The sequence below is a fragment of the Uranotaenia lowii genome, chromosome 2 (genome assembly GCF_029784155.1).
Source record: "Uranotaenia lowii strain MFRU-FL chromosome 2, ASM2978415v1, whole genome shotgun sequence".
NCBI classification, from domain to species: Eukaryota; Metazoa; Arthropoda; class Insecta; order Diptera; family Culicidae; genus Uranotaenia; species Uranotaenia lowii.
In genome coordinates, this window is record NC_073692.1 from 205,709,003 (window position 1) to 205,736,532 (window position 27,530).

Below are 27,530 nucleotides of genomic sequence, written 5' to 3' on the forward strand. Positions count from 1 at the left end.
TCCCATTGTTGGTAAATTGGGGGAGACTTTAAATTGGACGAAATTCGATTAAATCGATTCCAATTATTTCCTCCATTAGTTGCGTGTGCTATTGCCGAAATAAGCCAGCAAATTATAACAATTTATGGCTTTCGTCCTTTTTGATGGACACGTTTTTGTGGTTAAATCATTCGCCTTTCTTCAAGGAGATCTCCTTTATTTAAAAAAAAAAATAAAAGGTCTCATCACTCAAATCCCCACAATTAAAATCAAAAAAGGGGGAATTTTTAAAGAGCCTTCAAAACCGTCCTTTGTTCGTCTATCTAGACATGAACCATCGGAAGCATGTTTGTCCAAAATTGAATAGCACACATATGATGTGCGTAGGTTTTTATTTGTTCGCGTTTCGGGGGGAAAAAATTGAACCCTTTTTGCTTCCGCCGATCTAAAGGACCCGTCCTTATTCGGAAGGGGTCCAGAATAGACTACGAAAATAAGCTTAATAAACACACCCGGTTCCCGGCTAAAAAGGTACCGAAAATCATGTAGGTTGTGTATCGAGGCCCAAATGGAAATATGCTTATTCCTAAAAATGTCGGGGGTACGAGGGCGGAACAATCGTAATACACCTGCCGGATTGTTTGTATGCCTTCCATTTTTTTTTCTTGAGCTCTTTCGAAGGTTGGATTTTGTGTTGTTTTCCACTTCCTACGCGAGATTTTGATCGTCCTGCGATTATCTTGTATTTATTTTTTTCCAGCGACAAGCAAGTGGGCCTTTTCGTTTTTGATCCGAGGCATTTACTGCTGATTTGAGCTGACACGCCTTCACGGGGTGTTTTTTTTTCGGGAATGTTTAAAACGCTTTCAAATAAAATAAAATTGTGTTTGAGTTGATTAACGTTATAAATAATCACGAATTGAACAGAAATTTCAAGAGTTTGTCAGATACAAAACAGATCGAGGTTCTGTACCTTCACCCTATACGGTAATCTTGTGAATTTTCTTGTTTTTCATTCTCCTGAATCAGCTGCTACCCAATCAAGGGTAACGAGTTTAAATTTTGGAGTGATTAAAGCAGCTGATGGAATTTCGTTATGTCTGACTTGTGTCTCCCGAGCAAACTCGCTTGAGAAAGGATTTAACTTTGGCGGGTTTCATCACTTTCTCCCAGTTAAGTTAAATTTGAACAATTTTGGAAGCAAACAGACGACAGACAGGGTGAATTAATAAATTTGGCTCTTTCCTTTAAAAAAAATCTTTTTAAAGCGGAAAGCCTAAACACTGACGTTCAAAGTCATTCCAGAAAAATCTTCAGCACAATTTCGATAGCATAAATTGAGGCGTTTTCTTTACTGCACCAAAACCGAAAAAAAAACTTGTGTACGCTGATTTAAGTTAAAATAAATAATAGAGATTTTTTTATTAAAACTTCTTTGTTGTTGCTGAGAGATACTGGACTGATTAAAATTTCAAACTTTTTTTTTGAACAAAATGTACAAACGTTTTTTTGGGCCAAATTGCAATTTTTTTTTGCTAATTTGACTCGAATAATAAATTGTTAGACATAAATTCTCATTGATATTATAAAGATCCACTTAGATGAAAGTTACAATTTTTAGCCCTAGAATGTAAATTAAAATTGATAAAAACATCTGAGTTCGGGATTCATGACTATTCATGCCGAAATCAAACCATATTCTGATTCTAAATTCTGTTTCAGAATTTATATCCTGAATCCGGTGGATCCTCCTTCAATTTCGGTATTCTAAATTCGGGATTCTCAATTCGTGATTGTGATTTCGGGATTCTGAATGCAGGATTTTGATTCAGAATTTTTATGTCGGGATTCTGATTTCGAGATCCTGAATTCAGGATTCTGACTTCGGAATTCTAAATTTGGGATTCTGGATTCGGCGACCTGAATTTGTGATTCTGAATCCGGGATTGCAAATACAAGACTCTAAATTCGGGATTCAGAATCCGGGATTCTATATTCTAAATAATTCTGCATTCGAGATTCAAAATCCAAGATTCTGAATTTGGGATTCTTAATTAAGGATTCAGAGTGCTGAGCTGTGAATTCGGAATTTGAAATCATGATTTTTAATTCAGAATTCGGAATTCTGAATCCAGAATCCTGAATTCGGGATTCAGAATTTTAAAGCCTAAAGTCGTGATTCTGAATTTGAGAATATTTATTCCCGGTTCTAAAATCGGGTTATGATTTCGAGATATCAGAATCCCAAATTCAGAATCATGGATTCAGAATCTCGAGTGCAGAATCCAGAATGCAGAATCTCGGATTCTGAATCCCAAATTTGTAATTCCGAATTCACAATCCTGAATTCAGGATCTCGAATTCAGAAATAAAATGAGGATCCAACGGATTCAGGACAAAAAATCAAAATCTGAATCCGTTGGATCCTCATTCAATTTCTGTATTTTGAATTCGAGATTCTCAATTCGAGATTGTGATTTCGGTATTCTGAATGCAGGATTTTGATTCAGGATTTTTATGTCGGGGTTCTGAATTCGAGACCCTGAATTCAGAATTCTGACTTCGGTATTCTAAATTTGGGATTATGAATTCGGATTCCTGAATTCACGTTTCTGAATGCGGGATTACAAGTATAAAATTTAAAATTCTGGATTCTGAATGAAGAATTCAGAATCCGAGATTCGGCATTCTGATTCTGCACTCGAGATTCTGAATCCAGAATTTTGAATTTAGGGTTTTCAATTGAGGACTTTGCTGTGAAATCGGAATTTAAATCAATATTTTTTATTCAGATTTCTGAATTCGGGATTGTGAATTCAGGATCCTCAATTCGGAATGATATTTTTATAAAATTAAGGTGAATTTTAATACCAAATAAAAGCATCGGATGGAGTCCAAAATCAGCTAGATGAAAATATAATTTAAATAAAAAGAGGGCACATAAGAGATCTTAATGAAAAGTCCAAGTAGGACTCAGAATCCTGAATCTTTAATCAGAAGCCATTTCAAAATCCGAATTCATAATCATCCCAAATTTAGAATCCCGAATTCAGAAACCGGGATTCAAAAACCCGAATTCAGAGTCTGAATTCAAAATCCTGAACTCAGAATCCCGATTTCTGAATTTGGATTAAAAGTTCCCGAATTTAGAGTTTCATATTCTTCGGTGATTAATCTCTTCACAATCCTACTTCAGAATCCTGAATTCTGAATCTCGAATTCACAATCTTAACCAGAATTTAGAATCCGGAATTAAATTTTCCAAATTGAGAATCACGACTTCAGGATTTAAAATTCAGAATCCTAAGTTCACGATTCCGAATTCAGAAATTTAATGAGGTTCCAACGAATTCAAGATTAAAATTCTGAATAAACTTCTGATTTAGAATTTTTACCCTGAACCCGTTGGATCTTCATTCAATTTCGATATTCTAAATTCGAGATTCTCAATTCGCCATTGTGGTTTCGGGATTCTGAATGCAGAATTTTGATTCGGGATTTTTATGTCGGGATTCTTTATTCTGGATCCTAAATTCAGGATTCTGACTTCGGAATTCTTAATTTGGGGTTCTGAAATCAGCGTCCTGAATTCGTGATTCTGAATTCGGGCTTGCAAATATAAAATTCTAAATTCGAGATGCAGGATTCAGAATCCAAGATTCTGCATTCTGATTCTGCATTCGAGATTCTGAATCCAGAATTATGAATGTAGGATTCTTAATTTAGGACTTTGCTGGGAATTCTGAATTTGAAATTAAGATTTGTTATTCAGCATTCTGAATTCGGAATTCTGAATTCAGGATCCTAAATTCGGGATGATATTCTTATAAAAGTTAGGTGAATTTTATTACCAAATAAAAGCTTTGGATGGAATCCAAAATCAGATAGATGAAAATATAATTAAAAAAAAAGAAGGCACATTCCACAAGGAGATTTTAAAAAAAAGTTGCAATCAGGACTCGGAATCAGCAATCTGAATCAGTAATCAGACTCCATTTCAAAATCCGAATTCAGAGTCCGAATACAAAATCCTGAATTCAGAATCCCAATTTCTTATTTGCAATTATTTTGAAGTCCGAATACAAAATCCTGAATTCAGAATCCCAATTTCTTATTTGCAATTATTTTGCAGTCCGAATATAAAATCCTGAACTTAGAATTCCGATTTCTTATTGGCAATTTTGTATTTGCAAGCCCGAATTCAGAATCACGAATTCAGGACGCCGAACCAGAATCCCTAATTTAGAATTCCAAAGTCAGAACCCAGAAATCAGGATCTAGAATTCAGAATCCCGGCATGAAAATCCCGAATCAAAATCCTGCATTCAGAATCCCTAAATCACTATGGCGAATTGAAAATCCCGAATTTAGAATAACGAAATTGAATGAGGATCTAACGGATTCAGGATAAAAATTCTGAATCAGAAGTTGAACTTAGGAGTCTGAATTCGGGATTCTGAATTTTAAATTCTGAAGTCGTGATTCTGAATTTTGAAAAATTTATTCCGGATTCTATATTCGGGTTGTGATTGTGAATTCGAGATTCAGAATTCAGTGTTCTGAAATAGGATTGAGAATGTGAAACTCTAAATTCGAGAACTTTTGATCCAAATTCAGAATTCGAGTTTCTGAGTTGAGGATTTTGGATTCGGACTCTGAATCCGGGATTTTGAATCCCGGTTTCTAAATTCGGGATTCAGAATTTGGAATTCTGATTTCGGATTTGGGACTTGGCTTCTGATTACTGATTTAGGATTCTGAATGCTGATTTGAAATATTTTAGAAGATCTCCATGTGGAATACGGATTTTTTTAATTAAATTTTCATCCAGCTGATTCTGAATTCCATTCAAACCTTTTATTTGCGTTTGGTAATAAAATCCACCTTCCTTTTATAAGAATATCACCTCCGTCTTCTATCAAAACCCATTATCCTTGAAGATTTATCGATGATCAAACATCCGATGATCTTGCCTGGTTTTGTCATAAATTCCTAAGCGCAAGATGCACCGAAAAAATCAAAATTACCTTCCGATCGCATTGATTCGAGGAAACGTGAGGGTGCAAAATTCCATCCCATTTACCGGGTCAGAATATTTGAATTCATTCTTCATCCACCCTTATTCGAACCGTCTAGGATGCTCCTTAGCGTTTTTTTCAGAAACGGCCGCTGGGGGAATTTCTAAAGGATATCCTTTTTTGGTTTTCTGTATTGGTGGTTGTGTGCCTCTATGTTTTTCCGACATTTCGGGGCCAGGTAGAAAAGCGTAAGATTCCAATTCCTTTGTTGGTCACACAGGATCAAAACCTTTTCTCGAAGCTGGTGGGTTTTTTTTTCTATCTCTCTTTAAGAGCGACTGAGACTTGCATCCTGTCAAGCAACCAACGGCACATATCTGATGTCCCATTTCTTTTTATTATGTTTATCGCTCTTATCCTTCGATTCGCATCTGCAGGAGAGCAATATTTGTTTGGTTCCACCGGATTTTTTCGACACGGTTATCCGATCCTCGCTTCGCGCGGCCGAAGGCCCTAGCAGGTCAATTTAAGGCTTTCGAAAGCTTTTATGTTTCTAGCTGTAAAAACTGAGCGGGAGAGTAACGAATTTCTTTTATTTTATTTCATTTGCAGATGCCTTACCTGAATCCCGCCCGCTCCCTGGGTCCGTCGTTTGTTCTGAACAAGTGGGACAACCACTGGGTCTACTGGGTGGGTCCCTTGATTGGTGGCATGGTTTCTGGACTGCTGCATGAGTTCATCTTCAGCACCAAGCGGACGATGAAAAAATCCAAGGACGACGTCGATTCCAGCATCAATTCCGATGAGGACATTAACTACGACATGGACATGGACAAACCTCAGCAGGGCGGCAAGTACCATACTTATCGGCCACCGAGTGGAACCTTGGTCAATCAGCAACGCTACTGCCAGAGTATCTATACGGCTGAACCGACCTCAAAGACCGAACGCGTTGAATCCATCTACGGAGGCACCAAATCACTGTACTGCAAATCCCCACCACTGACCCGGGCTAACCTAAACCGGTCCCAATCTGTCTACACCAAGAGTAACACTGCCCTGAACCGGGACATGAGCATTCGTCCGGGACCGCTAGTGCCTGCCCAGAGTTTGTACCCCCTGAGAGTTACTCAACCTCAAAGCTCGCACCTGCAAAACCAGAACGTCCAGAACCAGCTGCAACAACGATCCGAAAGCATCTACGGTATCCGCAGCTCAGTGCGTCAACCGCAGCAGCAACCGGGAGGACCAGGCGATCGAATGCCACCACAGCACATGGTCGCACCCCATCCCCAGGCCGGAGAACCCCAAGGTTTCCAACCGATCTACGGAACCAGACAGAACCCGAACTGCTCTAGCGATGGACTCAAATTCGAACGGGACGTCCGAGAAAATAGGTAAGCCTTTTCCACCTTCATCGAAATACTAACATTATAGTTGTGTTCATAAAACGCTTTACAAACACTGGTCAAAATAGAGCCCCCTAGGAAACATCAGAGGTTTCTATAGCGCTTTGAACAGACTTCATTTCTTCACTAAACCTTCTAACTTTCATCCACTTCTCTGCGAAAAGCTGGATAGCAAACCTAATAATCGCCTAATCAATACAGTTCTCTTTTCTGATTCTAGTCGCGACGATTCCATGTCCAGCAAGTTTTCCCGCTCGGTTCGGCCGGAGTCGATGTATGGAGTGTCCGGACAACGACGGGTCCAGTCGGCCCAATCCGACGATAGTTCCTACGGCTCCTACCACGGCTCGGCGGGTCCAGCTCTAACCCCACCGACCCGCAACGCCAGCAACAGCAGCAGCAACTACAACGGAGGCCTTATGCTGCCCAACTACGGACCTGCCCCGCCACCGGCTCCCATGGGAATGGCCCAGGGTATGGGACCCAACAAAGAGCGCAACATGTCCTCCTCGTCATCCCAGCATCAGCAGCAGCAACAGCAACAACATCAACAACAGGTGCAGCAACAGACCAACCGGAACCCCAACAGCAATTTACCTCCACCCCCACCACAAATGCAGCCCCATCAAGGCTACCAGATGCATCCTGTTAGACAAAATTAAGCACAACTACGAAAAAAGCGAAGCGTGTACATTTTGTGTGGATTTCTTGTTTAGTTTAGTTGCGAAAGGTTTTCTTTTACATCCTAGTTAGATCCATCGTCTCTCGATGAGTCATATATTGTTTGGAATTTATTTATTTCGTTTCATTATAGAATCATTTTTCAGTAAGATTTTTATTGAAACCCAAATCTATCACCATTATCAATCACTACATTAGAAGACAAAAAAACTAATGCGAAACGTAATGATAATTGACAATTCAAGACTGATTCTCTCGTTTTTTTTTTGTGCCGATGTAGAGATTTTATGTATACCCCCCGTTTAGGACAAAAGTTGTTAAGTAAACTCTCAAACGAGCGTATAAAATATTTACCCTAGAAAAACAAAATCATCCATCTAATAAGAAAAAGTAACCAATTCGATTCCCATCTAAATTTCCGTTCGTCCCAAACTGTATTGAATTTAGTACAAATGTAGATAGTTAGCTAGATACGATACATTTTACTATTAGAATCACTACTTTCTAGTTGTGTAGACTGCGATAAACATACAGTATCTTCAACGGAAATTCAATCAATATCATAGTCGAGCTGTACAACGAGCGACGTTTTCTAAGCGATAGTAGCAGTAAAATCAATAGTTTGTTGTTTCTGAAATTTAAAGAAAACCCCTAGAGTTGCGAAATTGTACATATTTATTTGTAGCATAGAGTTTAATTCTGAGAAATGACATCGAATATGAGAAGCAAAAAAGATACCAATAAAGAGGACATTGTCTGAAACCGTTTTCTTGTTGCTTTGACCAAGTGAATATCACAAACAATGTACAAATGCTTTTTAATTTTACCATTTGAAACCTTCCTTCGTTCATCAGGGAGTCGTAGAAAAAGCATCTAGACTGTTGCGACCGTTTTCACTAAATTCGATCGTTCATGAGAGCAGAAATCTTCGATACCGTAAAGAATTTTGAAAACGCTGAAAAGACGCCTTATGTGAGGCAACGAAGGAAAATGGCTTCATCTTGTAAACCACATCATAGAAAAAACTTTTATTGGTTGCAGATTAAAGGTTAACTGAGCAAAGCGCGGTGATATATACAAACACCATAAAAATATTACAAAAATCATTGAAAAGTTTTTCCAAATGATGAGACGCAACACTGGAATGAGCCATATACTTTCGGGTTCATGGCGATCCTTCTTAAGTGAACGAAACTGTTTTAAAACATTTTGGTATTTATTTACGTGGTTTTCCGTCTCACGACATAACCTGATGAACAAAATTCCTTTAATTCACTCGGTCCATGGCACCTCTCTCAAGTTCTCGGGCACCCCATGTTCGCCAGATCACGCTCCACTTGGTCTAACCACCTCGCTCGTTGCGCCCCCGCTCGTCTTGTTCCTACCGGATTCGTAGCGAACACCTGTTTTGCAGGACAGTCGTCCGGCATTCTCGCAACATGTCCCGCCCAGCGTATCCGGCCAGCCTTCACCACCTTCTGGATACTGGGTTCGCCGTAGAGGCGTGCGAGCTCGTGGTTCATCCTTCGCCTCCACACTCCGTTCTCCTGTACGCCGCCAAAGATGGTTCTTAACACTCGTCGCTCGGATACTCCGAGTGTACGCAGGTCCTCCTCGAGCAATATCCATGTCTCGTGCCCGTAGAGAACAACCGGTCTAATGAGCGTCATATACAGGTTACACTTCGTGCGAGGGCTAAGTCTTCTCGACCGCAGTTGCTTGTGGAGTCCATAGTAGGCACGACTTCCGCTGATAATTCGCCTCCGGATCTCACGGCTGGTGTCATTGTCTGCGGTCACCAGTGAGCCGAGATAGATAAAGTCTTCGACTATCTCCAGCTCGTCGCCGTCGATCGTGACCTTGTTGCGGTGATATATACAAACACCATAAAAATATTACAAAAATCATTGAAAAGTTTTTCCAAATGATGAGACGCAACACTGGAATGAGTCATATACTTTCGGGTTCATGGCGATCCTTTTTAAGTGAACGAAACTGTTTTTAAACATTTTTGTATTTATTTACGTGGTTTTCCATCTCACGACATAACCTGATGAACAAAATTCCTTTAATTCACTCGGTCCATGGCACCTCTCTCAAGTTCTCGGGCATCCCACATTCACCAGATAATGCTCCACTTGGTCTCACCTCGCTCGCTCATTGCGCCCCTGCTCGTCTTATTCCTAGCGGATTCGCAGCGAACACTTGTTTTGCAGGACAGTTGTCCGGCATTCTTGCAACATGTCCTGACCAGCGTATCCGGCCAGCCTTCACCACCTTCTGGATACTGGGTTCGCCGTAGAGTCGCGCGAGCTCGTGATTCATCCTTCGCTTCCACACTCCGTTCTCCTGTGCGCCACCATAGATGGTTCATGACAAACGTCGCTCGAATACTCCGAGTGTGCGCAGGTCCTCCGCGAGAAATATCTACGTCTCGTGCCCGTAGAGGACAACCGGTCTAATGAGCGTCGTGTACAGAATTTACAAAATTTACCAATAATTATGAACCATAAAGGGCATGCATTTGATAACAGAATTCTTAACAAGAAATCCCTTATTCGAATTTGAATCGTTGATTTTCCATATGAATTCTTTCTTCTATTATATTATTTGCTCGTAATTCAGCCAGAGAATCTGAATGGAAATTCCGAATGATGAAACTATGATATTTCAATTCTGGACCATCATTACGGAACTTTTAAAAGTCTGAATTCTGCATAAGATATTAAAGTAAAAATTTCAAATTCTAATCTTTAAAATGGTTTGTTATTTTAAATGTTTTCTTTTGATATTCCGGAATGATGAGTTTCGAACATGCAAAATGAACCTTATTTTAGTTTTAAATGCAAAACCAATCAATATTTCGACGTCGCCCCAATGATAAACCGAACTGAAAATCAAGAATAATAAACTGGATACTGATTCCACAATGCGGTGACAGGCAACAAATTATGATTTTTAAATAAAAAATTTGGAACCAGAATATCGGAAATGAATCAAACCTAAGCTCATTAGATATTTTTTCGCACTTATCCGGGCACGGCAAACACAAGCTAAAGCATGGATCACGATTAATCTGGACGCATTAAAACGGGTCTATCTCGGAGCTATGTAAACGAAATAAAAATGTTTTGTACTTAAGAAGTAGGGTTTTTATTGCACTTTAAAGGAAAAATAATTAAAAAAATATTCCGATGTTGTTTTGATGAATTTCCGAACTTTTCGTCGAGTACCACTCATCATAGTTTGGACATCCTATTCGCTGATCTCAGCGGCCATTTTGTTCCACAATTTCTTCATCTCTTATCATATTCGTTTTCACCACCCGAAAGTGTTGTACCATCCACGCCGAAAACGAGCATGAATCGAGTTTTGCACTTACCTTTGTTGATGTGCGTGAAATCGGCAGTGTCAACAGAAAATATCAAGCTGTCAAAAATCCATTACAGCTGGTATTTGTTTTTGTTTGATTTCGAAAACTTAAATCAAATTTATCATTGCCTGTTAAAAAATATGAAAATTTTAGCATGAATTTATGTATCATGTTGAATTGTGAAGATTTCAGATTAATTTTATTATATAGAGAGGCTTGCTTGGTAGATTCACCTCTGGCCTTGATGATAATTGAATACCGGCTGATTCTGGGCGGTCTATGTTTGCTGCTGCTGGAGAGTTACTCCAACTTCATGTTTCCGCTATTTTATCTTGAGATTAACGTTTATTCCTCGCAAATCTCATCCTCTTCGTTCGAGCACTTCCGTTTCAGATTACAAGAAAAAAATTCTTGGTAGTCAAAATGGCGAACTCGGATCGCGTAAGTCCGGGGAAAGATTTTTGATAGAGAACCGAAAAGAACGGGACTCAAGCCCGCGATGAGGGTGCCGTCTTGAACTACATTTTGAAGGTCAACGGGTTGAAATCCGGAACTTGGCGCAACCGGGCATCGTCACCATGAAGCACAGTTTTTTTCCCCCAATTTTCACGCACTCGGGGGCTTCAACGCTCGAAGCTGGCTTGTTGCAGAGTAGCTTCGAAGCAACTTTACGCGTCTAGCTGCGCGAGATCAATTTCAGGGCACGCCCGAGCAGGAGAATTCCTCGGTTTGGGCGATTCCGCCAGATCTTTGGGTTGGACTTTTTGCACTCGGATTTGCTACCCTTCTTGGGCATCGCCTGGAACCGATTGCAGCAAGCCTTTTGGGCACATTCCTGGCTCTTGGGAGCATTCGATCCGCATCCTCCATTTTTGCTTAAAGATGAAAACGGGCAACTCTTGATAGCTTTTCGGATGTCTCCAGTTGCTGCATAGAAATAAACCCGGCCCAGCTGATATTTGTTTACATCGGGAAGCACGTCCTGTCAAAATTCATGATAGTATTGGTGAGAGCGCAAGCAACACCGAATATTTTCAGAGTGTTCCACCGCCCACATTATGGTGCACTACCAGTGGACCATGTAGAGAATAGATGAAATAAAGGAATGTATAGAAATAAAAGAAAATTGTTGATACAAATATCACGGATGCAACCGGTCACAAAAAACGTATTATTGAGTTTTGAATAAAATCGTGCAATGAGAATGAGCAAGAATATTTCGGAGAGCACGATCAAGAGCACTGAGTGCGTCAGTTGATTCGCGACTATTATAAAGAACGGATGCTTGATTCAAAGCAGTTTCTTCGGCGGATTCGACAGACCACTTACCCTGAAAACGAGCATGAAAACAGCAAAAAGTGCACAACCGGTACCCAAGTAACCATAAGCACTAAAGCTTTGCCTTTTTATAACTATAAGCTGATTTTACCCGGCCTTGCTCGGGTTCACAAAAAACATAAATCGAAATGAGTCGTTTGACTTTTTGAAATTTTGAAAGCTTTTTGTTCATCATCATAACAAATAGAACCATGTTTGGCCATGTGAGCTTTGTAAATTTTGTTAGTCTTCTTAAAGTTTTAATTGGGATTATAAGCAAAGTTTATCGTTTTCATATTATTGAATAACTAATAGTTTTAAGGTTTGCTAATAGAAATGTGAACTAATTTCCCTTATCCATTCTATCACGAAACACATTTCAATGTAAAGTTGCTAGATTGCCCGGATTTATCCGGACTTGCTAGAATATTTGGCTCAAAATTTGAGGTAAGTCTGATCCGGCCCGGTTTCCCGAATTTTGTGCAAAAAGTCCGGATTTTGCCCGGATATAATCACATCATTTTTAAAACGAAACATAAACTGAGATTTGATAATTATAATTTTTCCATTTTACGTTCTAAAAGAAGTTATGAATGGCAAGTTTTAGAAAAAATCATGACTCGTGTTTGGAAGCTTGATATACAATTTAAAATCTTCTGATATGGTTTGTTGAAAAAAAAAATATTGCCAGTATATTTTTCGTGATTTTTACTGAATAATTCCGCGGTTTCGACCAAGTGTGCCCGGATATTGCCAGGATATCGGTTTGAACATTTTGAAATCAAATGCTGGATTTTGCCAGGTTTTTCGATAAAATTGGCTGGATTTGTCCGGTTCCGATACGACAATTCTGGCAACCTCATTTTACACTCACCATTTTTCAGGAAGCTTGAATTGAATTACCATTTTTTATCAAATTATATCATTTTTTTTATCTTTTCCACGGGTTATCTAGTGAAAATCCCATGTATTAAGCTTGTGAACAAATGTTAACGACCTCTTTTCAAGATCTCCCCGTAGAATGGAATTCCCATTTTAGTTTTATTTTATACTTAGAAATTTCTAAATAGATTTCCGCTGAAACCTTACAAAAGACTTCCTCTGCATGTTTTCAATATGCTTTTTAAGTTCTCTTATAATTGGATGGTAGAATTGAACACATCGATGATCAATAACAACTTAACATTAAACAATTTACAAATGAAATTGAATTGTACAAAACTAAAAACTTCAGATTCAATTACTAAAAGTCTCGTGCGTTGGATTTGTTTTATTTTTTTTTGATAAAATGAACGTTGAATTGTCGAATTCCTATTGTAAATTAAATTCCTACATGGCAATTAAAGTGTTGAGATCGCAGCCTTGAACTTACAACCCTCAGTTTTATTAATTGTTTCTCTATGAGGAGTTCCGAAAATATAAAATGGATGGTTCCTAAAAGCTGGACATTAGTTTTTAGTCCAAAAAGTTATTCAACTGAAGAAGTCAATTCATAATGAACATGAATTAATGTATCCATACTCTACACACTGCATATTCTAGTAGATTCTCAACCACTATTCTTCTCAATATTTTTCCAACAGGCGAGTAGTTTTTTTTAACCTAAATGAAGGCTCATTATTGCAATCAAGTGCCTCGCACCGGTACCACGTGCTTTGAACAGTAGAAGGAAAAAACACCCGCCAAAATTTCTCCTTTAAAATGATTTATGCTCAGCAAGCTTTGATTTGCATTCCAGTACACGTGAACTTTGGATGGTCGTTTCTAATGCCCAGCCCATGGTGATGGTGAAAACAATCCCGCCAAAGGAAACGAAAAACGGTTGACAAATGGGTGCCATGACTTTTGGTTCGTGGGAATAAAAACGTAAGTTGTATGGGAGGGTCCCTTTTCTTAGGTGGGAGGGGCTCAAAACTATTACCTCGACCTTTCTCATGTCCGTTTACATCAATGTACCAAATTTCAAGCTGATCGGTTAAGCGGTGTGGATTTGTATAAGGTGCATATATATATACAAACGTATATAGCCCAACTCATCTTTATATATTAGAAGATACCAGCATTCAAGTGCTAAATTACACTATATCAGCACATCAGGTGCAATTTTGCATCAGAACAGCCCTTCGAGTGCTATGCTGCATCATATTAGAATTATAACACTATTTTAAAATGCAACCAGCATTTTATCAGCTTTTCACAATGCTTTTGAAATGCAACATAGCTCTAAATCAGAATAAAAAATGCTATAATTTCTAAGCATTAAATTTGCATCACTTAAGCTTGCTGTAATGCTTTTTAGCACTACGTAAGCACTACAGTGGTATTAGGCCAAAGCACATTAGCATTGATTGATGCAGAAATAATGTAAATTTAGGGCACCGGTTGCCAATAATTTGATTCAAATAGGGCTTTTTTTCAAAGATATAACGCGGACCTGATAGGTTCACAAGCAGAGATACTGAAAAATGTCCGATCCATGGATGTCATGAGTTCGATTCCTGGTCATCTTCACCCGAAAAATGAAAAAAAATCATGTAGAAAATTCAATCCGAGAGATCCCCATAACATGAATAAGCGAATATCCAACATAAGCCAAATTAATTATCATGGCAGAAAAATGGAGCCTAAAAAAATCGATTTTTTTTACCCGCATGGTTGTACCTCATTTGAACGCCATTTGCATTTTCCCAGCATTTTGCCCGCCAACGCTATAGCATCAACTTAGCATAGCACAGTGCTTTTATAGGGTTATACCAGTTTCTGCACTAAAGCAGAAGTTAATTTCGCCAAAACTGGCTCACAGGGCTTATATGATGCACAGAATCAAGCTCTATAGCTGATGTAAGAGCAGGATTTGTGCTAGTTTTCAGTGCTTATGGTTACTTGGGTAGTGCACCGGTGCACCACCAAACGAAAACGAATTCTCTATCTGTTACATCCCGAGTCGTCCTACCATTCTTCTTCATCTTCTGCTTGACAATTGCCCAAATGTTTTCGATAGGGCCGAATTGAGGGCAGTTGGGTGGGTTGATGTCCTTTTCGACAAAATCCACCCGTTGGCCTGATACCACTGTACACACAAAACTTTCGAGGCTCCACTTAGCAAAAATTCGCTGTTACTTTCCGTTAGCAAAAATATTTTTTTACTTTTGAGTTAGCAAAAAGCACAATTTACTTAATTTTAGTAATCAGAAAGTTTATCTTGCTCGATTTTAGTAAAACGAAGGTTTTCTAGCCGCCTTATTTCTAGATAGCAGTCGCTGCCGGTAGAGACAAAAAAAAATAAACTGACGGGATTAGTGCCGTTCCGGAAATTCGATGCTGGCGGTTCTTTTGGTGGCTAAGTTCACGACAAATTGGTAGCCAAATCGATAGTGGATCCAAACAGGTAAGAGTCGATCAAGAAGTGTAAAATTTTTTCCGTTTTTTTAATTCATGTTTTTTTTCTATTAGGTTGCTGCTGCCGGTGGAGTTCCGGGTTTTAATTGCAACAGTCCGAAAATCAAAAGGGACAAAGCTGGAATTTCAATGCGGTGCGTCCGGCACAACCCCGGTGTCGATCGCTTGGCATTTCGCGTTCTCAGGATCGGAACTAAATAAGTTCCATTTTACGAAGTGTTAAATGAAGTGTCCAAATAAAGAGAAAAATCAATTGAAAGTAAACTTATTTTTGTATTCTATTCAATAATCGAACATTCCCTAAGAAATTGCAAAGAAAAACAATAAACATTGAAATTTCAGGTCCGGGGCGATCTTTTCCTCCGGTTTTTGCTAGAAAAGTGAGCAACAATTGCGGCGGCTAAATTTTTCTCTCGTTTGCTAAAATTTTGGTTCGAAAAAATTGCTAAATTGATTGCTAAGATTTTAGCTGGTCAAATTTGAGCAAAATTTTGCTAATTTCCGGCCTCGAAAGTTTTGTGTGTAGTATCTCTTTACTGTAGTGGCAGCTTGCCAAATCTGGCAAAAACTTTACTGGTCCTTTGTGAGATCTAATGTACGGAAAAAACGTTTTTCAGGCACTCCTCTTTGTACATTTCGGAGTCCATGGTCTTGATTTTCACAAAAACTGGGGTTTTTCGTCCGCAGCTGCAAATACCTTGCGAGATCAAACACTTTCTTGTAAATTTATCGGCAAAAACGAATTTGACAGTTCCCATCAAGCGCTCGGTGTGTACGGTACGATTTTTCTCTCCCGCTCGTCGTCAATGTTTCAAAGTGTTTGGTATTGGTTTGGAAAAGAAGTGTTTCAAGTGAAAATTCAAGAAAGTGTTCTTGAGGGGCAATTGAGGAAAATAGAAAATATAAAGAAATACGTTTTAATTGTGAATTTGGTGTGGGGAAAAAGGGGGATTTCAACGAAAAATTTATGCTACGCAAGTGAAACGTTCGCGCCAATCCGCCAAATGCAAATTGTCACTACAGCAAATAGGTACTACAGTGGTATCGGGCCAACGAAGGGATTTTGTCGAAACGGACATCAACCCACCAAACTGCCCTCATTTTCGCCCTATCGAAAAATTTTGGGCAATTGTCAAGCAGAAGATGAAGAAGAATGGTAGGACGACTCGGGATGCAACAAGGTGAAGAGATGGTGGAACAAAATGGCCGCTGAGGTCAGCGAATAGGGTGTCCAAACTTTGATGAGTCGTACTAGACGAAAAGTTCGAAGTTTCATAAAAAAAACATCGGAATATTTTTTAAAATTATTTTTCCTTTAAAGTGTAATAAAAACCCTACATTTTGAGTACAAAATATTTTTATTTCGTTTACATAGTTCCGAGATAGATCCTTTTTAATGCGTCCAGATTTCGCGTGATCTATGCTTTAGTGAACTTAAGCATAGATCACGCGAAATCCATGGAAACTTCTGAAAGCGCTTGCATGTTTATCACTGTTCACGCATAGCGGAATACGTTGATGTCGGTTTGCCAAAAAATTCGCAACTCGAAATCATTCCGATCGTAACAGATTAAAAAGCAAGTGAAGCAGGATGCTTCCCTTCAGTAGCCAATAAAATGCCACACGAGAAACTTGAAATCTCCTCTAAATAAATTTGGATTTATTGCCAGGTTGGTATCAAATAGTAATTTTTGATATCCACAAGAATAATCTGCCGAAATTACATAATATTTATAAAACAGCATAGTTAAAATTATGCGCCATTGATTAGGCAACTCATGATTTTTAAAAAAGAAGCGAAACGACACACTACATCTTCACGAAAAATAATAAAAAGGTAAAATTTACCGAGATAGCAAGGTGAACACTCGTGGAAGCCAAAAAGGTATCTTCTACTTCTTCGAGGTGAAACTCACCTCACAGCGAGGTAAAGTTTACCTGAATCGAACTGGAAAAAAAGGTTCAATTCACCTAGAAAAAAAGGTGAATCCAAATAAGGTAAAACTTACCTCGTAGCGAGGTGAAGTTAACCTGGATTGAGCTAAACAAAACGGTACAATGCTTCTCGGAAAAAAAGAAAACTATTTGTCGAACCCGTTTATTGAGGTTAAGCTGTTTTGTCATTCAGGAACAAGTTTTGCTTTGTGCCTAATATGTTAAAATCGGAATAGAATGGTAAGTGTTTTCTTAGATATCATTTAGTTGTGCTGGTTCTCGTCATAATACATTGCTTTTTTTTTTTAGATCGGCCCATAGAGCTTTGAGTTTTATTCCACGTCATCCTCCAGCCGGAAAAGCCGAACCTGACCGGATTAGTCGAACGGTGGACGTCATGAATGTACGCAACGCAGGAGGATTCAGCGGCCGTGGCGGCTCAGAAGAACGCGAAGCCGAATTACCAGTCCCTATTTATCTCCAATAAATATCATTTTTGAAAGAATTTTGTTTTTTTTAATTCTTATTGAAGAAACCAATCAAAACAACCAGCATTTACCTTTAAAATCAGTAAATGGGAAAACGGTATTATTTACTATTTTGCTAGGTGAATTTATCTTTTTGCTAGGTGGATTGAAAAAAGGTAAAATTTACCTTTTTGCTAGGTGAATAAAAAAAAGGTAAAATTTACCTCGAAAGAGGGGTGGAAAAAATTCACCACGCAAAAAGGTAAATTTTACCTTTTTTTTATTTTCCGTGTTCATTTTTGTTCCTCTGCGACAAACGTACATTTTCGCAAGACTAAATCATAAAAGCTGAAAACGGAACCGTTTTAATTTTTTTTTACTAAGAGGAACCATTCCCTATTTATATTTCGTTCGGAATTCCAGCAAAATGTTTCTTGATTCTTTATTAGGGGTGACAGCGGTGGTTTCGTCAAAAATCAGGACAACTCAAAACGACAAATCAGCAGCTCTACTTAGATTGCATAAATGAAGGCGAAATACAGGTGCTGCAAAGGCCTTGATTTATGCAACAGCATTAAGAAGCTCAGCCCTATGCGTCGGTCAATAGGCGCCGGACCCTTAGGTATGTAAGTAGGAATTAAGAAGCTTTTGGGCTGGCCTGTAAAGCACCATTTGAAAAATATCATCTGAACCGAACATTATACCATCTGCTAAATGGGTTCAACTATTTTATTACAGATTTATTCGGTTCAACTACAAATTTGATTATATTTGAGATGTTTTTATAAAAATTGGGATAAATCTGGACATTTTAGAAACCAATTTAGTAGGGAACCTTCATATAAGAGAAGCGACATCTGATCCCTCTTAAAATAAAATATGTGGCAACATCGCCGAAATCTTGGACAAAAAAAATCCCCAGCACTGTTTTCTGGCTCAATGTTCAAGCTCTAAAGTGAACGCTCCTTCAATCCAACAAAACAATATTGAACTCGATGCCCGAAGGATCGCGATAGACGGTATGAATGACTTGAATTTCGTTAATAATCAGTTAGTTTTCTAACTAGAAACACGATTCACCAAAGCATTGAAAAAAATTGCACCTAATCATAAATTCATATGACCAACTAAAAAATTATTTGTTTGAACTATAACAACAATCACAATACCTTCCTTGGTTGAGTTTTCAATAAGAAAGGTAAAAGCTCTGCGACAAAATGCTCGGATCGATTGGAATCGATTTTGACAGTTCTTTTGCTCGATTGGAATTTTGTGTTTCAGATGTCACTTCTCTTATATACAGGTTCACTACAATTTATGCCATATTCGTTTTCATCTGGTGGAAAGATGGTTGTGCACCAACTGCTGTCATCTTCATATAAAAAAAACGCTTTGACAGCACTTGGTGCACTACCGGTGCACCACCAGGATGAAAACGAATATGGCATTAGAAAAATCTATAGGCTACTCGAGAGTTTTTCAAAAATATCTCGAAAATCAGGACTTTTGGTACCTCTGTTCTTGATCAACTCGAATATGCTCTGTGAACGCAGCTTGTAGGTTGTTGTCCATGCTAGAAAAAACTCATAACGAATTGTAACGCCTATCTGCTTGAAATCCCGCTGCTCGAAGTCCCAAACTGTCAATAACACAACAAAAAAAAAGTTTCCGCGAGAAAATTTTGCATTCGCAACATCGAACGGGTTGTGCAGTTTCCATTTTTACCTTGCAATCGGCAACGAAAACCCACCCGAAGCCAAAACGGAATCCTCAGGGCCACTTCTCCGTCGGAGCAGCAGCAGCAGTAGCAGTTCTGCCACCGACTACCGGATGGAACCGCCAGCATTTCATCCCTGCGACGAGGCCGTCATTTCCACCAATGACGATGCCAGCAATTGCAAAAGATCCGCAGTAAAGCTGGGCTACTGGAAGGATGACTATATCGGGTACTTTGTGCGTAGCCCGGATCGGAAGGCACCGGAAATCAACCGGGGTTACTTTGCCCGGGTCAAGGGGATCGAGATGTGCATCGAAAAGTTTTTCAAGGTGAGTCCCCGGATGAACCCTGTTGCTAGTTTTTCTGTTAGGGGATGCTGGGGTCGAGTAGGATTTGTTTTTACTGTTTTGAACATTCAATTTCTTTTCTTTTAGAAAACTGGAGACAAGTGCCAAATTATCAACCTTGGGTGCGGTTTTGATACTTTGTATTGGAGGCTTCGTGAGTCCGGTCATATGATTAGCAATTTCGTGGAGCTTGATTTCCCAACAGTGACCGCTCGGAAGTGTTACCAAATCAAAAGGAACAAAAGTTTGCTTGAGAAAATTCACGTTGAAGGTAATTTAGAATTTTTGGTGTAGTTTAATAATTCATAATACGGATTTTTTTTTTCAATTTTAGACGGAGAAGTTCGACTGAGTCCTACGGATCTGCACTCAACCAACTACCACATCGTGGGCGTGGATCTGCGGAACATCGACGAAGTCGCTCTAAAGCTGCAGCAGTCCGAGGTGGACTTCAGCATCCCCACAATCTTTCTGGCCGAATGTGTGCTGGTCTACATCGAAACGCAAAACAGTAACAACCTGCTCAAGTGGTTCGCCTCCAACTTCCAGTCGGCCGTTTTCGTTAACTATGAGCAGGTCAATATGAACGATCGATTCGGAGACGTGATGCTGAACAATTTGCGGCAACGGGGCTGCAGTTTGGCCGGAGTAGAAGCTTGCGTGTCGCTGGAGACACAAACTTCTAGGTGAGTGAAATTTTACAATTTTATAAACCTGTTTTGGCAAGATTGTAGAATATTTGGACTGAATTTAAAAATCTAAATTTGAAATTCGAATTAAGATTCTGAAAATGAAATCCGAATCTGGAATCTGAATCTGTAATTTGAATTGGATATCTGAATTTGAAATCTAAATCTTAAATTTGAAACTAAAATCTGAATCTGAAATTTGAATTCTGGATCTGAAATCTGAATCGGAGACCAAAATTTGAAGTCTGAATCGGAGACCAAAATCTGAAATCTGAATCTGAAATCTGAATCCGAAATCTGAGTATGAAACTGAATCTGAAATTTGCATCTGAATCTGTAGTTTCAAATCAAAAACTGACATCTGAAACTAAAATCTAAATCCAAAATCTGAATCAGAACACTGAATCTAAAATCTCAATCTTAAAACTGAAGCTGGATTCTGAATTGAGAATCTGAAATCTTAACCTGATATCTGAATCCTGGGAAATCGGTCTTGATATCGGATCTAGTCTTATGTTCAATAATAGTTTTTTTTTTTAATTTTAATTAACTATTGTTCGGGCGCTGAACAAAGTGCGGGTGGACTGTATTAGGTTGGATTAGCGTGGGCGTCGGACGATTTCGGGTCGGAAATTCTTCGGGCGGATGCGGGTCGGATCGATTTGATTTCCTTCTAATGGGGAGGACGGTTCCACTTCGAATAATAAAACGAATAATTTACTCAAACAACTTTAACTTCTAATAATAAGAGATACAAAATTGCGATGTGAATCGGATGGAAAATTTTCTCTAACTGACCGTTATTTTTCGCTCGTGTTGCCAGTAATTTTCAACGGTCATTTTTGTCGACTACTTCCGTGCTGGCAGATTGACAGAAACGGAACATATTCCGGCCGGGGATGGTGACTTGTTGTCCTCTATTGGTAGGAGCGATATCTTGGTGATAGCACGACGATATGTTGAACCTTCGCTGAAGACATCTACGGCGCGAACCAAATTATCATCGCCAGGGAACACAGCTGTGATGCGGCCAAGTTTCCATTCGAGGGGGGGTCGGTTGTTGTCATGGAGGATAACGATCATGCCAGGTTTGATGTTATCTTGCACGGATGTGTTCTTCTTACGCACCTGAAGAGATGACAAATAGTCCCTGGACCAAGCTCTCCAAAAGTGCTCACGCATAAGTTGAATATGTTGCCATCTATTTAATCGTCCTATTTTCTCATCACAATAGGTAGGGCCTGATGGTGCTGTCAATGGTCGACCGATAAGAAAATGGGCTGGCGATATTACCTCTGGATCAGCAGGATCGTTCGAAACAACATACAAGGGCCTGGAGTTGAGGATGGCTTCGATTTTACATAACAAAGTGGCCATTTCTTCGAAGGACAACAAAGTGGTACCGATGACTCGCTTCAGGTGATATTTGGTGCTCTTTACAGCGGCTTCCCAAAGGCCACCGAACTCGGGAGCATTTGGCGGTATGAAATGCCAAGCGATTTCTTTTGACTGGCAATACCTCTCGATTCTGTTGGCTTGTTGCTGATCCTGGAACTGCTGGTACAATTGATGGAGTTCGTTGCTGGCACCTTTAAAGTTGGTTGCATTATCGGAATGCAGTTCGGCAACCATCCCTCGGCGGCTGACGAACCTCTCCAGGGCAGCGATGAATGCATCGGTCGTCAAATCTGACACCAATTCCAGATGGATTGCTTTTGTGGCCATGCACACGAAGACCGAGACGTAAGCCTTGACCACCTTCGGACGATATTTACCTTGCTTCACTTGGATTGGACCAGCATAATCGACACCGGTGATGTTGAACGGCGAGGAAAACACCACACGCTGCTTTGGCAATTTACCCATCAGTTGCTGGACGTTAGTTGGATTCACACGGAAACACTTGATGCATTGCCGTGTAACATTGCGAACGGTTGAACGGGCGTTAAGCAACCAGAAACGTTGTCTAAGCGCTGAGATGAGCCCGCTCGGACCCACATGGAGAAGCTCAAGGTGCAAAGCTCGGACCAGTAGCTTTGTGATCGGATTGTTGTTTGGTAGGATGAGCTGATGCTTTGATTCGTCGGGCAAGTTGGAATGTCTCAGTCGACCACCAACTCGAAGAAGACCGTCGGACAGGATGGGATTGAGAGCTGCTAATCGTTTGCACGGGACACCTTTTCGGACTCGTTTGATTTCGTCGTCAAATTCCAAACGTTGAATGACACGAACGATGACCAACATGGAATTTCGAAGCTCGGCGATAGTTAAATGCGGATGCAACACACGTTCCTCTTTTGGCTTGCGGCGGTTGTTTAGATACCTCAACACCCAGGCGATAATTCGTTGCAGCCTTCGGAAACAGCTCACATCGGTGAAAACGTCCAACGGTTTTTGATTGGTTGCCAGAGTAGTCACCAAGTTGACTTTTAACTCCGGCAATTCATCATCGGGGATGTCTTCTGGGCGCTCTTCGATGAAAGTTGCTTCGGTCAGGAATTGTGGGCCTTCCCACCACGTCGTATTTTGGCTCAGTGGGAACGGCAGTTGGCCTCTCGACACAATATCGGCTGGATTGAACTGCGATGGAACGTAATGCCACTGTTCTTGTTGGGTGTGGAGATTAATTTCAGCAATTCGATTGCGCACAAAAATCTCAAGTCGGTCGGGGTGTTTTTTGATCCAAGCCAAAACGATTTGGCTGTCGGACCAAAGTAGAACTTGGCGAAAATTGATGTCAATAAAGAAAACAATCTTTGTCACCAATTTGACTAGAAGTACTGCAGCACACAATTCTTTCCTTGGGATGGACAATTCGTGGAGGGGGGCGACTTTCGATTTGCTACTCAGCAAGCGAACCTTACAGGAACCATCGGGGAAAATGCTTCGTATGTAGACACATGCACCATATGCTACCATAGAAGCGTCGGCGAAACCATGCAGCTCATAAGCCACAGCGTCGTTGAATGTCACCTGGCGGGGGATTGCAATTTCGTTGAGGTGAGAAAGTGACTCCCGGAGCTCGTTCCAATGCTTGAGGCTGTCGTTGTCGAGATGATCGTCACAATCCAACTTCTTTCGCCAAAGTTGTTGAACCAGGAGTTTGGCGATGACGATGGTTGGCGATATCAATCCCAATGGATCAAACAATTTGGCGATTTCGGAACACACAATTCGTTTCGTGGTGGGCTGCTTTTCGTTCACTATCGGGGGAGTGCATCGGGCAATTAAAAGTTGATCAGTACTAGGCACCCACAGTACGCCTAGGACCTTAATCGCTTCGTTGATGTCGAATTCGTCGTAACGTTTGGTGGTTTCTCGCTCATTCACCGGGATGTGTTCGAGCAATTGGGTTGAGTTGGAGCACCATTTGTGGACAGGAAAACCACCCTTCAGTAGAATGGCCTTCAGTTGTCGTTGAATTTCAATGGCGTCGTCGATGTTGTCGGAACCAGACATGATATCGTCAACATAGCAATCATGTCTCAGAATGTCAGCAGCTTTGGGAAACTTGTCTCCCTCGTCGTCGGCGAGTTGTATCAAGCACCTGGTTGCTTGAAACGGAGCTGATGCGGTCCCATAGGTGACGGTTGTCAACTCTAGAACCTGCAGGGGGTGTTTCGGGTTTTCTCTCCAGAAAATGCGTTGATAACCAGTGTCGTCGGGATGCACTCGTACTTGTCGGTACATTTTGGCGATGTCAGCAGTAAAAACGTAACGATGTTTGCGGAACCTTAGCATAATGCTAAACAAGTCGTTTTGAACCACTGGGCCGACAGTGAGGACGTTGTTGAGGGAAAGACCAGACGGGGATGATTTTGCACTTCCATCGAACACCACTCTGCATTTTGTGGTGGTGCTGCTGGGGCGAAGTACAGCGTGATGTGGAAGATAATATTTCCCACGCTGGGGCGGGTCGTCGGCTTCGTTGATTGTTTGGCAGTGACCCAGTAGTTGGTATTCACGAATGAATTCAACATACTGTGACCACAGTTCGGGATTTCGCTGCAAACGATTTTCCAGCATGAAAAACCTTTTCAATGCTAGATTTCGGCAGCAGTCCAGCTTGTCGGCATTTGGTTTTAACGGCAATCGAACGGTGTACCTACCGGAAACATCACGGATGTGGGTGGCAACAAAATGTTCCTCACATTGCTGCTCTTCGGCTGTCGTTTTCGGAGCGGTTGGAACTTCCTCAAGTTCCCAGAATCTGGTGATGGAATTTTCGATGGATTCCACCGAGGCTAGTTGGGCATATTGGATGGGCTCATAGTTGGATTTCGATTTCAGGGTACCAGTCACAAGCCAACCAAGGTGTGACTCTCGGAGTTCGGGTAAACAAGGATCCAGTATGAGATGGCCGGTCTTGAGGATGTCAAAGAACAGTGCTGCTCCAATCAGTAGATCGATTTTGTCGGGCTTGAAGAAGTTCGGATCTGCTAATTGGACACCATGGGGGAAATGCCAATCGGTGATGTCGATGTTGATTGATGGGATCGGACCAGTCACCTTCGGGATGACTAGACATTCTAGCTCGGTGCGGAAATCACTACAGCGTGATTGGAGGTGAACCTTGATGAGATGGCGGGCGACAGTTTTAATTTCGTTGATGCCACCAATTGGAACGTCGACCTTTCGTTTCTCGAGACGCAGCGTGCTGGCCAGCTGATCGGTGATGAAATTTACCTGGGACCCACTGTCAAGAAGAACTCGGCAGGTTTGGGGTTGGTTGTCGTTATCCAGGACGTGAACGACAGCGGTGAGCAACAACACTGTTTTGGGAGAAGCAGTGTAATTGCATGGCATGGACGAAACCGTTGGTTGTTGTGCGGCTTGAGAAGGCGCATCGATTTGGGTGGTGGGTGTAGCCATCGGTTTAGGTTGTTGTTGTTCTTCGTGGAGCTGAGTGTGATGTCGCTTACCACACTTCTGGCAGTTCTTGGTTGATGGACAATCCTTCGAGCGATGGCCCTTGGTTAAGCAATTGTAGCACACTCCGGAAGCTCGAACCTTTTCCATTCTTTCGGCACTGGATAGAATGGACAGCTTGTTGTATTGGAAATTCCGGTGCGGGCCATCACAAAACGCACATTGGATGGACGGTTTGTCGAACGCTGCGGTTGCTGCGTACGACCGCTGATTGGGGACCTTCGGTTGAGTGTGTTTGTTTGTAGATGGTTTCGGAATCGGGATCGGGCAAATGGATTCGCATCGTTCCAACACTTGGCACTGACTCTTGAGGAAAGCAATCGTGGATCGGTATTTCGGCAACTCTCCGGATTTGAGTGTTTGTTCCCAAACCTTCCGTGTTGATGGATCCAAAGCTGACGTCAGCAAGAAAACGACCATCAATTCGGACACTCCAGTCAATTCTTGCTGCAGATAATCGAGACACTCGACATGCTTGGAACACTCGTCGAGAAGATTCCGCAGTTCTTTGTAGGATTCGGATGTCATCTTTTTCAGCGAGAGCAAGCCACGGATGTGGGTCTCGACGATGATGCGATGATTTTCGAATCTCTCGGTGAGGATTCTCCATGCGTGTGCGTAGTTCCCATCGTTGATCGTTTTGGCGTCTAGAACGCCAGCGGCTGCTCCGATGAGTGCTTTGTCCAGGTGGTACAGCTTAATCGCATCGGAATCGCGCGACTGAGCCATCACATCCTGAAACATCGCTTTGAATTTGGGCCAATTGGTGTACTCACCGTCGAATGTCGGGAATGGCGCTTTCAGCGGCTGTTGGTGCACGATGACTTGCGGATGTGGTGGAGGATGTTGATGGTCGATGATTTGGGCTTCGATGCTGGCGGACGTCCAGTCGTACAGCTGCTCGAAGCGGATGTAGTTTTCCTCTTGTGAGGTTAGGTCTTCGGCGGGTAACAGGGCGACTATTTGGCTGTGAAAACTGGAGAATTCACCATATGCTGCTTCCAGTTTTCGGGTGTACACCTTTAGCTGCGGTAAATCCAGAAGCATTCCCTCCACTGCGCTGTGGATTCGGGCAACCTTTTGGTACACTTGATTGCGTTGGCGGAACAGTGAAGAAAGCTGCTTCATCGTTTCGGCGTCGACAGCAGCGGCCGGCTGCTCGAAAGATGCAAGCGGTACCATCGGATTCGGGAACATTGTTTGAGTTTGATCACGTGGGGACTCGGAACCGTCGCTTTGGAGGTTATGTTCGTTCGGATTCGGAAAACCTAAGAAGTCGTTCGTTTCGTCGGGATCTAATCTGGCGGAACCTTTCGGGGGCGTTCTGTTGAGCGGCATCTTTCTTCGGTTCAAATCCGGTTCGAAACAGGACCAATGTTCGGGCGCTGAACAAAGTGCGGGTGGACTGTATTAGGTTGGATTAGCGTGGACGTCGGACGATTTCGGGTCGGAAATTCTTCGGGCGGATGCGGGTCGGATCGATTTGATTTCCTTCTAATGGGGAGGACGGTTCCACTTCGAATAATAAAACGAATAATTTACTCAAACAACTTTAACTTCTAATAATAAGAGATACAAAATTGCGATGTGAATCGGATGGAAAATTTTCTCTAACTGACCGTTATTTTTCGCTCGTGTTGCCAGTAATTTTCAACGGTCATTTTTTGTCGACTACTTCCGTGCTGGCAGATTGACAGAAACGGAACAACTATGATTTTATATCGATGGGCTGACGTTAAATCGATAAAGCACAATTACAATTACAATTTTATTTTGAATCTGAGTTCAATAGTTCTTATTAATTTTTTTTGTAGGTTCTTGAACTGCAACTGGCACGGCGCCCGCGCCTGGGACATGGTTCAGATCTACCACAGCATCCCTGCGGCTGAGCGAGCCCGCATCGAACGCGTCGAAATGCTGGACGAGGCCGAACTGTTGATGCAACTGTTTCAGCACTACTGCATTTCGGTGGCCTGGATTGGCGACCTGTTTCAGGATATCGAAATCACGTAAGTAGTATTTCATGTTTATCTCTTTTTTGTCCGTGTAATGCTAAAGACATCAATTAATTCACAGCGTCGAAAAACGACTTTCTTCGTTGAATATTGATTAGGCGAATCGCGGAACGCGCAGTGATTGCTTGTGGCAGATGTTGAACTTATTTATTTATCCATATTTCATTAAGTGATGAATTAGTCCATTTTAGGTTCCTTCTAAGTTAAAAAAAAGTTTATCAGTATATCGATCCTTTGAAAAAAAAAAAAAATGGA

The 27,530-nt window shown here is 41.0% G+C and overlaps 2 protein-coding genes across 2 annotated transcripts in view; both read left to right on the plus strand.

Moving 5' to 3' along the window:
* The window catches only part of LOC129747439 (neurogenic protein big brain), a 54,067-nt gene extending 46,218 nt beyond the window's left edge, over nt 1-7,849 (plus strand). Inside the window, exons 5-6 of the mRNA XM_055741668.1 lie at nt 5,610-6,394; nt 6,627-7,849. Coding sequence (XP_055597643.1) covers nt 5,610-6,394; nt 6,627-7,068 — 1,227 coding nt within the window. The 3' untranslated portion in view covers nt 7,069-7,849. The remainder of the gene's footprint in view (nt 1-5,609; nt 6,395-6,626) is intronic.
* An 11,384-nt stretch (nt 7,850-19,233) lies between these two features.
* Nucleotides 19,234-27,505, plus strand: LOC129745732 (leucine carboxyl methyltransferase 1). The gene is made up of 5 exons (XM_055739053.1): nt 19,234-19,624; nt 19,730-19,913; nt 19,977-20,328; nt 27,075-27,269; nt 27,337-27,505. The coding sequence occupies exons 1-5, from the start codon at nt 19,409-19,411 to the stop codon at nt 27,371-27,373; spliced, it is 984 nt and encodes a 327-aa protein (XP_055595028.1). The 5' UTR covers nt 19,234-19,408; the 3' UTR covers nt 27,374-27,505.
* The last annotated feature ends 25 nt before the right edge of the window (nt 27,506-27,530 follow it).

Excerpts from the sequence above, each read along its gene's own strand:
- LOC129745732 (XM_055739053.1), top strand. The coding sequence starts at position 19,409 with ATGGAACCGCCAGCATTTCATCCCTGCGACGAGGCCGTCATTTCCACC. Across the intron at positions 19,625-19,729 it reads GCATCGAAAAGTTTTTCAAG|AAAACTGGAGACAAGTGCCA; the intron begins GTGAGTCCCCGG and ends CTTTTCTTTTAG. Across the intron at positions 20,329-27,074 it reads CTGGAGACACAAACTTCTAG|GTTCTTGAACTGCAACTGGC; the intron begins GTGAGTGAAATT and ends TTTTTTTTGTAG.